Source organism: Mesoplodon mirus (assembly GCF_964341445.2).
Source record: "Mesoplodon mirus genome assembly, chromosome: 15".
NCBI lineage: Eukaryota > Metazoa > Chordata > Mammalia > Artiodactyla > Ziphiidae > Mesoplodon > Mesoplodon mirus.
In genome coordinates, this window is record NC_138991.1 from 50,596,768 (window position 1) to 50,610,082 (window position 13,315).

The 13,315-nt window shown below is 43.9% G+C and overlaps 1 protein-coding gene across 2 annotated transcripts in view; it reads right to left on the reverse strand.

Moving 5' to 3' along the window:
* TMC5 (transmembrane channel like 5) overlaps positions 1 to 13,315 on the reverse strand; it is a 67,666-nt gene continuing 54,351 nt past the window's right edge. For both annotated transcript variants that reach the window (XM_082645878.1, XM_082645877.1), the window contains exons 15-21: positions 9,730 to 9,805; positions 9,418 to 9,551; positions 6,632 to 6,805; positions 4,862 to 4,940; positions 3,667 to 3,771; positions 2,447 to 2,489; positions 1 to 1,721 (exon numbers count right to left, since the gene is read on the reverse strand). In XM_082645878.1, coding sequence (XP_082502004.1) covers positions 1,675 to 1,721; positions 2,447 to 2,489; positions 3,667 to 3,771; positions 4,862 to 4,940; positions 6,632 to 6,805; positions 9,418 to 9,551; positions 9,730 to 9,805 — 658 coding nt within the window. In that variant the 3' untranslated portion in view covers positions 1 to 1,674. The remainder of the gene's footprint in view (positions 1,722 to 2,446; positions 2,490 to 3,666; positions 3,772 to 4,861; positions 4,941 to 6,631; positions 6,806 to 9,417; positions 9,552 to 9,729; positions 9,806 to 13,315) is intronic.

Sequence of the window (13,315 nt, forward strand, 5' to 3'; positions counted from 1 at the left end):
TGTGGACACCGACTGTGGACACCTTGATCTTAGACTTCCCACCTCTGGAACTGTGAAAAAATGAATTTGTGTTGTTTAAGCCTCCAGTCTGTGCTATGGGTTATGGCAGCTCTAGCAAACTAATATATCCCCTATATCTCAAGACTGAGGGTGTGAGGATGTTACACACATCCAAATGTGTGTGACACCTACAGACTAGACCTTTCTACTGTGTCTGCTCCTCCAGGAGAAGCAGGGGCTACACTGAAGTAAAGATAAAAGGTGAATGGAGAAGCAGTCCAGATATAATCCCTGAGCATATGGGAAGTGAGCAAAAATGATGCTTCCAGAGGGAGTTCACATTTCAGTGCAGAAGCACAAATAGCATTAGGATAACACAGAGGGGAAAAAAAATCCCTTCAAATATCAATTCCACAGACTGCCTTCACTGACCCCACAGACAAGTTAAGTCTCCCATCGTCCCTTGGGCTTCTCCTTCATGGCACCTGCTATAAGTAATTACTGTTTAATTATTAAGTTCCTGCCTAAAGTGATCTGCTAGGCAGTATATGAGAGCGGAGGCTGTGTCTTGACCTGTGCACCATCTTGTTCCCCACCACTTGGTACATATTGAACGAAGGGATGAACGAAGAAGCGCTTCTAGCAACCACTAGCAAAGATGGTACCAAAAGAACTTAATTCAGCTGATGAATGAATTAGTGAGCAAATAAGTCAATGACGAAGTGAACCAATGACTGAGCACTGACTGGATGTTTGTATTTTAAATTCGTCTTAAATGTTTTCTAAATTCAGTTCCAATTAGATTTCATGACAGTGATTACTCAAGAAGAGATTCCTCCTCCTGAGTAATTTGGTAATTGCACTTTTCTGCTGGACCCTTCCTTTTTAAGTAGAGTCAGGTGCCTTGTGAATCATTTAGGAAATCTGCAAAAAAATGCTTTATACATGTATGTGTGCATATGTACACACACACATACACATACACATACGTATTCAACATATATATTCCACACATCACCACCGATTTCATGTTTGGTTCAACGTAAGACTGATGATCATGTATAAAACCTCACAGGGGTAGAGTCCCAGTCCACACGTGCCCACCCCAGTCCAATCCAAAAGACTCATGTACTCAATGTGCAGTAAAGTTCATAGGCGAGCCCTCTGGTTGTTTTTCACCTTTGGGAAAAATGGGGACGTTTTTAGTTCAAAGTCATGAACAAATGCACGTTCCACAATTCAGAGGCTTCACACCCCTGATCGAGGGTCACATTTTTATTCAGACTGGACCACTTGTCTTAGCACCAGTCTCCAAACCTTTGCCAGGTCTGGGAGTTCTGGGAGTGGAGATTTCTAAGGATCAATAATTCATGTGCATATCTCTTAAACTACAACTCTTCCCAGGTTTTTGTGAAGTAGTTCAAATATTACAACAGTCTTTACTGGAAAATCTCAAATATTTTGTCTGGAAAAATCAGCAATTCAGGTGTAAAAACAACAGCAGGGAATGCCCAATTTTACTTCTGTATTTACATTGCAGTCAGTTTCCACTCCCGGCTAAAGGCTTGAATTTCCCATCTGGGAATCTCCTAAAGGCCCAGGTGTCATGGAGGAAGCTGCTCCATCTTTATCTTCTTTCCTTATTTGGTTGGTGTCTGGGTACCACAATAATTATCAGGCCTTTGGATTATCTTCTTGAACTGATCGCCTAAATCGCAGGTCTGGGTTTGATACAGGAGAAGAGAAGTTAGCACAGAGGCACACTGCCCCATATCTCCAAGGGAAAAACCAAATTAGCTTTCAAGATCCCACAGCTTCTTAGGCCTTCTTTGCCTCCTCCTTTTAAGTTTTTTCAGTTCTCTCCCTTGAACTCCCATCATTGGATGCTGTCAGTGAATGCTATTCCAAAAAGATGAATAGGTTTGTTTCCTCCCCAGCATTCATTCCCCTCCTGGCATCAGCCACAGGTTTTCTTTGGAAAGCCACCCTTCTCCACTCTCTCAGTCCCTGTGGTCTGTATGTTTGTACCACCTGTATCTAGAGATGAGGTCTGTGACTCAGAATTGGCCAATGAAATCATCACAGTCTCTTGGCCACAGCAATTGGTTCAGATCCAATGAAACACAATGAGAATCTGGATCTCTTTCACACTAGACTTGAATCTGAGAAGATACAAGAAGCTAAGAAAGCTGTCTTGTAATTACCAGGAGATAACATGGAAAAGAACTGCAATTACCAGAAAGAAATCAGGTTCTGGTGACATACTGTGAGCCCCTGCTTCTGGCCACACCTAAAGCAAGAATTATTGTTGAGTTTTGGCTAAAGCCAATTTGGGCCAGTTCTTGCAATTGAACGAGTGACTGATACAGGAGCAGTTCTGACCCTCTGTCTTGGGACCTGTCATCTGGATGAATTAGGCCTTCTTCAGTGCCAGTCGGGTACTCACCTCGAGCAGCATCATGCTCTCCGACACGCAGAGGACCAGGTTGCTAAAAAAGAAGAAAACAAGAAATCTCATCACTGGAAGAGAGTGTACACCTCAGATCCTGCTGCATCAGTGGTGAGACTTGGGAGCCCTCACCATTTTAATATTAACAGGTGACAGATTAAGACCAAGATTCAGCCATAGAAATATCAAACATGTTTTGTTTCACTTTTTATGGGCAGTGATTTCATTCATTTAATCATTCATTTCACAGATACTTACTGAGCATTTACAATATATACCAGGTAATATATTAGGACCTGCAAAGGTACACTCATGATCCTTGCCTTCAAAGGATTTAGAGCTGGGCCTCTAGATCCCTTACCTATATTGTGCTGATGGTATTAATTTGCACAGGCAGTAAATGACATGGCAGTCTCTTCTGACAAGATCATAACTTCTAAAACTAGTAGCATTTGAATTAACGTGGGTTTACTGTTTATCCACATTATCTAGGACACCAAGAAAGCCAACACAGGCTTTGGTATTAGAGCAGGATTCCAGGCATCTCTTGTTAAGGATGAAATTGGTAAAAATCTTTTTAAGAGCGTGATGTGGCAATATCTGTTAACATTATCATGTGCATGCCTGTGGCAGGTAAAACACTCACATAAAACAATTACAATAAAAAAAGTTTCATTACACATCGTTTTTAGTATTAAAAAAAAAAAAAACTAACAACCCAATTGTCCAAGTAGGTACAGACTGAAACAATGTCTGAGATATAGTATTAAGCGGGAAGAGGGGGAGTTATGTGTAAAATATAACTCCTTTTTTGTAATAAATAAACAAGAATGTTAGTAGATGCATGCTTGTTTGCAGATGCCTGGGGGAAAGATCTGGAAGAATATACACTGAAGCATTAACCTAGTGGGGTGAGATTTCAAGCCATTTTTCATCTCAGTGGGATATATTTCTGTTTGGTTGGGTTATGGAAAAGATGCAGGCAAGCCCCACGAGGGTAGAGCCCTACTGTGGTACCATGATAACCCCAGCACCTAGAATGGGGCCAGGCATAGAACATGGTGAATGTGTTTTATTTTGTTTTTTTGTAATAAAAAATACAGAAATGTTAAAACACAGAAAGTGAAGTGCCCTGATGTGATTCTAGTTCCCTGATGCACTTTTCCCAGGAGGGCACATCTGTGTCACAGGTATCCCAAGGCGGCTTCCAGCCTCACCTCCACGTCTCTCCTTTCTGGCGTAAACAAGGTGGGGCTTGCTCTCTTCTCCATATCCTGCAGCTTGATCAACTTTTCTATCAGGAATATTTTGTCTTTGCCCTCCTGCCAAGAAGGAAAAAAAAAACAAAAACATGGCGGGTGAATGATGGTGTGGGGTTGGGAAGCAAATGATGGAAAGGTTGATTTTTAGGCAGGTAGGGTCCTGGACGTTGGCTTCGCCACCAGGGAAGCCCAGTTTCCTTAATTTTAAAATAGAGGTTAAAGAAATAAATGTGCTCGGACTTCCCTGGTGGCGCAGTGGTTAAGAATCCGCCTGCCAATGCAGGGGACACGGGTTCAAGCCCTAGTCCAGGAAGATTCCACATGCCGCGGAGCAACTAAGCCCACACGCCACAACTACTGAAGCCTGCGCGTGTAGAGCCCTTGCTCCCCAGCAAGAGAAGCCACCGCAATGAGAAGCCCGTGCGCAATGAAGAGTAGCCCCCGCTCGCTGCAATTAGAGAAAAACCTGCTCGCAGCAATGAAGACCCAACGCAGCCAAAAATAAATAAATAAATTAAATTAAAACTTGCTAAAAAAAAAGAAATAAGAAAAAAAAAAGAAATAAATGTGCTAAACACCACCGCAGGGTTACAAATCAGATATATCCAGAATGTGGGAAGGATTACAAGACAAAAGACCTGCTTTCTCCAGCAATAAATGGCAAGAGAAGCGGGAAGTGTGAACAGCTATAGATTGAAAGAAACATAAACGACACATCAACCAAATGCAACATGTGACACTTTTTTAGATTTTGATTTGAGTAATCCTGCTGTAAAAAGACACTTAATGGGACAATTGGGGAAATTTGACCATTGACTATAAGACGATAGTAAGGAATTATTAAATTTTCTTTTACGTGTGATGATTGGTACCGTGGTTATGTTTTTTAAAAGTGTGTATCTCTCAGGCTTATACAAGAGTCTACAGATAAAATGATATAAAGGCTAGGATTTTGCTTGAAAATAATCCAGAGATTTACAGCAAAGGGATAGTGTAGAGGACATAAGAGTATGCAAAGGTTAATGGTTGTCAGGGCTAGGTGGTGGGGAGGTTCATTGTACTATTCTCTATTTTGGACTATGTTTGAAAATTTCCATTACAAAATGTTAAAAAGGAGGGGAGAATAACAAAGGGATCCAATGGGACTTACGTTAATGATCTGTTCACGGAGCAGTCTGATCATAATCTTCCTTCCCTCTGTGATCTGCCAGTAAAAGTAAGTGATGATTCTGGAAGAGAAGAAAAGAAAGAATGGCAGACACTCTCTCCAATGCTTTACAGGCTCCGAATCTCAGCTGGTACAGAGGAACTGTTATATTTGCTTGCAAATGGATTTTGGCTCAGCTAGCGTTCCTGCAAAGTTGTATCTGGGTGAGTTAGAGGTTAAATACATTATAGCAATGGTTCTCACCAGTCTACACGTAAATCACCTGAGAGGTGGAGAAAAGACTCATGCCATGGCCCCTCCTCAGATCAGTTATTTGAGGCTTTTTGAGCACAAGGCCAGACATCAGTATTTCTTCTTCTTTTTACTGAGGCATAGTTTACACGTTACAAAATGTACTCAGTTTAAGTGTAGTTCACTGAATTTTAGCCAATTTATACAGTTGTGCAAACTTTACCCCAATCTAGCTTTATTTTTGTTTTTTATTGAGATGTAATTGATGTATAACTTTGTGTAAGTTTAAGGTGTACAACTGTGTTGATTTGACACATTTATATATTGCAATATGATTACCACCATAGTGTCAGCTAACACCCCTATCATGTCACATAATTATTATTTTTTTGTGGTGAAGACATTTAACAGTTTTTTATTTTATTTTATTTCATTTCATTTTATTTTATTTTGCCATGCCACACAGCTTGCGGGATCTCAGTTCCCTGACCAGGGATTGAACCCAGGCCACAGCAGTTAAAGCCCAGAATCCAAACCACTAGGCCACCAGGAAACTCTCTAACAGTATTTTTTAAATGCACATGATTCTAATGTGCAGCCAGAGTTTGTGAATCTGGACAGTGCTGTTCAAACTTCATTGTGATACAGACTTCCTGGGATTTTGTTAAAATGCAGATGCTGATGCTGGAGTTCTGGGGTAGGGCCAGAGAGTCTGCATTTCTAACAAGTGCCCCAGTGAATTAGAAGTTTGGAGGAGCAAGGCACTAGAAAACGCCCCATTTTAATTAAGGGGGCCAATGGCAACCCAGAGTTGGGAGGGAGGGCATGACCAGGAACGGGGAGACCCAGGTTCCAGCCCCCTCTGCAATTAACAGGTTCTGCAACCTGGAAACTATCTCTGCAAGTCAGCCCTTCTCTGTAAGTCTTAACACTTCCATCTGTAAAATTGAGGGGTCACTCGACAATCAACTGTGCTGTTGAGTTGTGTCTGTGTGCTGTTGAGTTGTGTCTCTCTACCAGAGGAGCTGCAATCTCAAATGCCATCAGGACTGGGCTTCTAAAAAGGGGCAGCCATCAGCTGACCAACTGTTCATGCAGGAAAATGGGCCCGGTCTTGGCAGATCTTCCACTTTTTCACAAGAAGTCAGAAATCGTTTTCTAATTTAAAAATGAAAGTACACTAACCCACATATCAATAGCACCCAACCGACTTCAACATAATCACAGCCTCAGAAAGAATCACACAATAATTTCCCTGCGCACTCTCATATCCAGTGTTTTCTGTTTTGTTTTTGTGTTACTTAAGAGGGAGCAAAGCAGGTATTGCTTTCTTCGTAAAACACACCCCCAAAATGATACGGTATTAAATAACTGTTAGAAAAATTCAAGGGCAGAGCCGGGACGACCCAGAACACTGAGCCCCACTGTAGTCTTCGCCTTCCCACCAAACACCCCTCGGCTGCCCACGTGACGTGTAGATGAGGTATTTTCCCCCCTAGTTTTCCAAGGGGCCCTAATTACAGCACAATGAGGGTGAGGATGAAGAAGAAGTGCACGCTGCTGACGAGGTTCCGGTAGATCCAAACAACCCACAGGTAGCTGGGCCTTTTACTCAGGGTGTCAATCCAGCTGTAGATGGACTGAATGAAGAAGGGCAGACCTCGAAACGGGCCACAGTCAGCTGAAGGTTTCAATCTGATAAAACAAGGGACAGAGAAGCATCTCTAGTGCCAGACTCCGGTATAGTTTATTCTAGAATAGCCCAGTCATTTCTGGGCTCTGAACATGGAACCAGCAATTCTTACCTGCTCCACCCACATCCCCCTGCTCATAGCCTCTCGCTCATAGCCCCAGCTGGTGTGTTTTGTTTTCATGACCTGCACTCCAGGGACCAGCTCTTGGACAGGGGTATCACCTGATCCAACCGTAACCAATCCAAAGACCAGGCAGAGGCCTCAGTGGTACCCTGGCACAAAGAAATGAACTGGGACGATCAGACTCTTCCTTAGGAACTTGAACTAAGAAATACAAAGATGGGAGGCTGTAATCTAGGGAAGCTGGAGTTGTGGTAATAATGGCCACATGAAGTCAGTTGTTGTGAACAAGCAGAAACTAGAAGGCAACAAGGAGCTGGTCAGGAAGAGAGAAGAGAGAGTACACACGGCGAGAGAGTCAAGGACATCACAGAGCAGAGGACCCTGCCCTGAAGCCGCTGAGACCCTCATGGTTCCAGTTCCACAAGTATCCTAAAAATCAACTCCCTTGTTGTGTGTTCGGTTGCTCATTCATTCTACAAAGGTTTACTGCCCTTGTACTGAGGCAGGAGATAGATGGGCTCCAGGTTAGACATTTACAAGCCAGTTTCCTTTCTATACTTCCAGATAGAAATAACAACAGGAACAGGGTAAATAGCTGGACTTTGTCTCCAGTGGACACTTTAACAGTAATGGAAGGGGCAGAGAGGAGCCGAGTCCTGCCAAGATAAAAGATAAAGAGAACACATATTTCTCATTCTTGAGGTCAAGGAGACCTCCCTGGCTACATATGCGCAGAAAGTCTCCTTGGGGTTAAAAAGGAGGGGGCGCCACCCCATAATAGGTGATGCCAAGCCTCCCACAGGCCTCTGCGCTGGAATCCATCTTGGCTAAAAGTTGTGCATGCATGTTGGGGAGGGCCCTAGGGCAGGTCAGGTGTGGAAAAAGAAACCAGGTAATTGGCCAAAGGTAAACAAAGACCTGGAAGAACTGCTCTATATAAATGATTTAACCGCCTCTTTACTGCACGCCTCCTCATTAGCGAGGACACCCACACCCTTTTCTCTCCAGGTGTGTATCTCTGCCTTTCTTCTGTCTTAAATTAAAAAAACTGTTTTCCTGTGTGCTCTCCCACTTGCTGTGCTGTGTCTCTAATAATAAACTTTGTACCTGTTTTTACATTTTTTGCCTCCTTGAAATATTCTTGCTTTCAAACGGGGCAAGAGCCAGGGGAACTTTGCTTCTAGCCTCTAGCCCCCGCTGGTCTAGCAGCTAGGATTCCTGGTTTTCAGCCAGGCTACCCAGGTTCAAGTCCTGGGCAGGGAACTAAGACCCTGCTTCAAGCCAACGCTCACTGCTTTCTCCTCGAGATCAGTACCAGGCTCTGTGCTAGATACGAAGCCCTGGAGAGTCCACAGTAAACAAGACAGACGTGATACCTGCCCTCCCAGGTTCTAGTGGGAAAGATGGTCAAGCAATGAGTATGCAATTAAACAAAGATTCAAAGGCATTTCTGACACAAACTAGGGAACGAACAAAGGAAACCACCCTGAGAGAGAGAGAGGAGGGGGGTGCTGACAAAAGACGAGGATGGTGGTGAAAGTCAGGTCTTCAAGAGGACTTTTGAGATGAGGGTGGAAGGAAGGCCGCCAAGCAAAGGGACTGGGGAGAGCCCTTCCAAGACGTAACCCCATCCCATGGGAGGAGAGGCTCTCAGGGTCCCAGGAACAGACTGAGAGCCTTGAGGCTGGAGTAGGATGGAGCCATAGGGGTGAGGTTGGAGAGGTAAGAGGGAGCCTGACCAGACAGGGCCTTTCAGTTCATCAGGGGAAGTTCTGTTCTGCATGTGGAGAGCTGCCTTCTCCCCAGCTGGGAAGCTGCAGAGCTTGGAGGAAGTAAGGAAGCTCCGCCATCAAGACTGGGCACCTGGTGGGTGGTGACCCAACTTGGATATATTGCCTCCCTTGGTTGTAGCATCTGTTGGTTACCAAGGCAACTTGGGTTAAACACTGAATTAAGCATGTCTTTTTATTCTGACCTGTGACATCTGGGGCCTTACTGATCCTGGAGAGACTGCCTTTCCTAGGGCTAGCCTACAAAGCATGCCTTTCATATGCAAACCTGAGACCCCATCCCACCTCCACCTCCTCTCTCAAGCGCTCACGCTCTGGGCCCTGTTCCTCTGCCCCCATCACCCCAGGGTCTCTTACCAGCCAACTCCAGAGGGTCCCTATACCCCAGAGCCTGCTGAGATTATACAAACTCACCCCTCCTAAGCATGCTAACCCTGCCTTTCCCTTTCCTACCCACTGAAACCACAATAAAGACTTTTGACCACGTTGACTGCTCTCTCCCTCTGCCTCTAACGGACCCTGGTGCCTCCCCATGTGGCCCCCCACGGTGTGATGTGCCCCCTCCCTTTGGGGTCTGTGAGTATAACGAATTATTTTTTCAGTGGCAGTCATCTCCTGATCCGTTGGCCTCACCATACCTGAAGAATGATAAAACCTACATTTTAAAACATGCACCCACCCCAAGGCTGCCATCTCCTACCTCCAGATGGTGATGGCCAGGGTGCACAGGGCCCCGGTGAAGGACGGGAAAAAGAGCAAAAAGATAAAGAAAGTCATCATCTGTGAGGCCCGCCAGGCTTTGCTCAGAGGCTGGAAATTCATCATCAGGCTGATCTGAAGAAAGAGAAGCAGTCACCTCCCTTCTGCAGCCGGAGAAGCAGGCCAGAGGGACCCCAGCCAGACACCAGCTCCCTGACACCTTTCCCAGCACACCCCCACACCCAATTCCAGCCACCACTGGGTCACATGGGACTGAGCAAAGCTGATTGGTTCCACCTTCAGACTGACTCACATTTTTGACGTAAAACATGATGAAAAGAGTAATCATTTGGATAAAGGGCAGCAGAGGGCAGAAGAAGATTCCAATCCTATGAGAGAAAGGGGATGAGTGTCAGAGATCAGGGGAGACAGGGAATCTGTGTGGAGGGCAGGGAAAGAGGGTGTTATGGGCTGAATTCTGTCCCCCCAAAACTCATATGTTGAAGTCCTAACCCCCAGTAGCTCAGAATGCTACTGTATTTGGAGATAAGGCCTTTAAGGAGATAATTAAGGTAAAATGAGGCCACTAACCTCATGTGGGCCCTAACAGACTCATACAGAGGGAAGAAGACCACGTGAGGGCACAGGGAGAAGGCACCATCTACAGGCCAAGGACAGAGGCCTCAGAGGAAACCAACCCTGCCAACACCTTGATCTTGGATTTCGAGCCTCCAGAATTGTGAGAAAATAAATGTGTGTGGTTTAAGCCACCTGGTCTGTGGCACTTCGTTATAGCCACCCTAGAAAACTCATACAGACGGAGACTGATTCCAACACAGCAAAGAGATTTTGCAGAGAACGCTACCCGCACAGCCATTGATTAAACCACCAGAGGCCTTCAGCCAGCCCTAATCCAGGTGTCCCACATGTGGGACGTGAACTCCTCCTCCTCTGGCATTCAAGAAGGCCTGAGGTCCTGCAGGGACAGGCATTAAACTGCATTGGTTACAAATGACAGACATTAAACTGCGTCAAGTTACTCAGCTCCCCCCAGTGCTTCTGAGGCCAAAAGAAAACAACATCTCAGTTTGGTGCTAGAATATCCTTAAGTCCTAACGCTTGCCAACCTCCATGTTTTTAAAAAAAGAAGCAGTCTTTAGACTGAGAGCCTTGACAGACGGCAGCATCTAACTAGAATTTAATGACTTTTTGTGATGGGATTGATTTTATTTTTCAAATTACTTGCAATTTCTGTCAAATGACATGATTTTCCATTGATGATGATAAAGACTCATTAAAAATATATTTAAATTTTAAAAAGGCAAACAATTTAAAAGATAATATTAAGTCAAAAACAGTACGGGGGGCCTCCCTGGTGGCGCAGTGGTTGAGAGTCCGCCTGCCGATGCAGGGGATACGGGTTCGTGCCCCGGTCTGGGAGGATCCCACATGCCGCGGAGCGGCTGGGCCCGTGAGCCATGGCCGCTGGGCCTGCGCGTCCGGAGCCTGTGCTCCGCAACGGGAGAGGCCACAGCGGTGAGAGGCCCGCATACCGCAAAAAGAAAAAAAAAAAAAAAAAAAAAAAAAACAGTACGGGTGATAGATAGATATGCCCCCAAAATAGGCAGGCTGGTGTACAAAAGACTAAAGTTTGGGAAACATTTTCCTCACCTCATTTTCTACCATCATCCCTAACATACACTCAATTTCTGTCACTCTATTATCTTCTTTTAAAGCTCATCATCAAAGGCAATATTCTCCTAAAACCCACAGAGATTAAATCTATAATTGCCATGGAGAAAGGAAAAGATACGTGTGTTTCTGATTGTGCTTATTTATGATTTATTAACAAAAACCTTAAAGGCCCAGAAGTAATAATGAGCATCTCATTGTAAGCTTTCCCGCCTCGAAGCTAACACTTCCCTTGGGAATCTCTGTCAAATGGTCAATAGTATGAGGGCTCAGGCTCTAGGATTCAAAAACCTGGATACTGAATCAGATGACTTACCCACATTACTTATTAAACAACAAAAAATTTGAGTGCTCATAAGTACCATATGATCCAGCGATTCCACTTCTGTGTATATATTAAAAAGAATTGAAAACAGGGTCTCAAAGATATATGTGTACACCCATATTCATAGTAGAATTATTCACAATAGCTAAAAAGCATAAGTAACCCTGGTGTCCACTGGCAGATGAATGGATTAACAAAATGTGGTACATACACGCAATGGAATATTATTCAACCTTAAAAAGGAAGGAAATTCTAACTAACACATGCTGTATGGATGAATCTGGAGGACATTATGCTAAGTGAAATAAACGAGTCACAAAAAGATAAATTCTATGTGAGTCCACTTATATGAAGTATCTAGACTAGTCAAACTCAAAGAAACAGAAAGTAGAATGCTGGTTGCCAGGGACTGGAGGGGAGAGGGAATGGGGAGTTGTTGTTTAATGGGTACAGAGTTTCAATTTTGCAAGGTGAAAAAGTTCTGGAGATTGGTTACACAACAATGTGAATGTACTCAACACTACTGAACTGTACACTTACCAATGGTTAAGATGGTAAATTTTACGTTATGTGTTTTTTACTACAATTTTTAAAAAAGAACCCTTAAGGATAACAACAGCCATATAATATCCCTACTTATAAACATTTCTGAATCAGTTACTCGCTAAGCACTTAATGCATACATTTTCTCATTTAATCCTTACCAAAACCCCGTGAAGTAGGTACAAGCATCGCCCCCATTTACAGATTAGAAAACCAAGGTTTAGAGAGAGTTTATGTTATTTGCCCAACGGCATCCTGTTCATTGAGATAATGTGAGTAAAAGGCCTTTGTAAACTGCCCAGTTGCCAGTGGGTGACCTGGCAGTGTGCAAATGCATCACCTAAACTACAGAAGGAAAAAGTCCTCACCACCTCCAAAAATAAATTCATTGACATTAGTGAGTTATTTGCAGATAGCCAAATCACCCGGGGCAACTTTAAAGAGTTGGAAAATAAAGCACTTTACAGTTGTGTGGCATATTGGAGATTGCAAAGCAGTTTTCTTATATCATCTGATTTAATCCTCAACACAATTCAAAGGCAGCTATTATTATGTGCATTTGACAGATGAGGTGACTGAGGCTCAGGGAAGCTCAGTGACCTCAGTGAGTAGAAGAGCCAGCCCCAGAATCCAAGTTTATCCAACTCCATATCCCCTACTTTCAGATTAGCAACCCCCCAAAAGATGGAACCTGGCAATGTAATATGCCATGCAGAATTCTGGCATTAGCTACATCATGTTAAAATAAATAAATAAAAATAGTCACTGGCTATTGGTTTGAGTTTCTAGGTGAGCTTGTCAAAAATTTGATGCAACTAGCTGGCTATTCTCAAAACACACATGCATGCTCACACACACACGCGCGCACACACATGCACATGCACGCATGCACAATTGCCAAAATTGAGGTGGCAAACCCTGAAGGCTACAGAGGTCCCACCAGGGCCCCACCACCAGGGAGTGAGGCACATCAAGTGTAAGGCAACCTTCTCTGCCTTTATTTTCCCAGTTCTGTTGAGATATCAATACAAAGTAAAGTTTTCTACCATAAAAAAACTGACAGCATAAGGGCAACAAGAAATGGCAAATCAATACTGGGGAGAAAATAGTTCAAGGTGGGTCTTCAGCAAACTGGAACCACTCACCCCAGTTCAAGGCCCAGCCAATTGTTACCATAATGGGAGATGATCTAGATCTTTCCTTTTCTGGCGAGAAGCCAGAAATTTTAAAGTTTTTGTGAAATCTCCTGATTCTTAAATACTGGTGGTTAATTCAAATTTTTAGAAAAAGCACTGCATCGGACAAGCAAAACACACTTGCAGGCTGGATATGGCCCGGG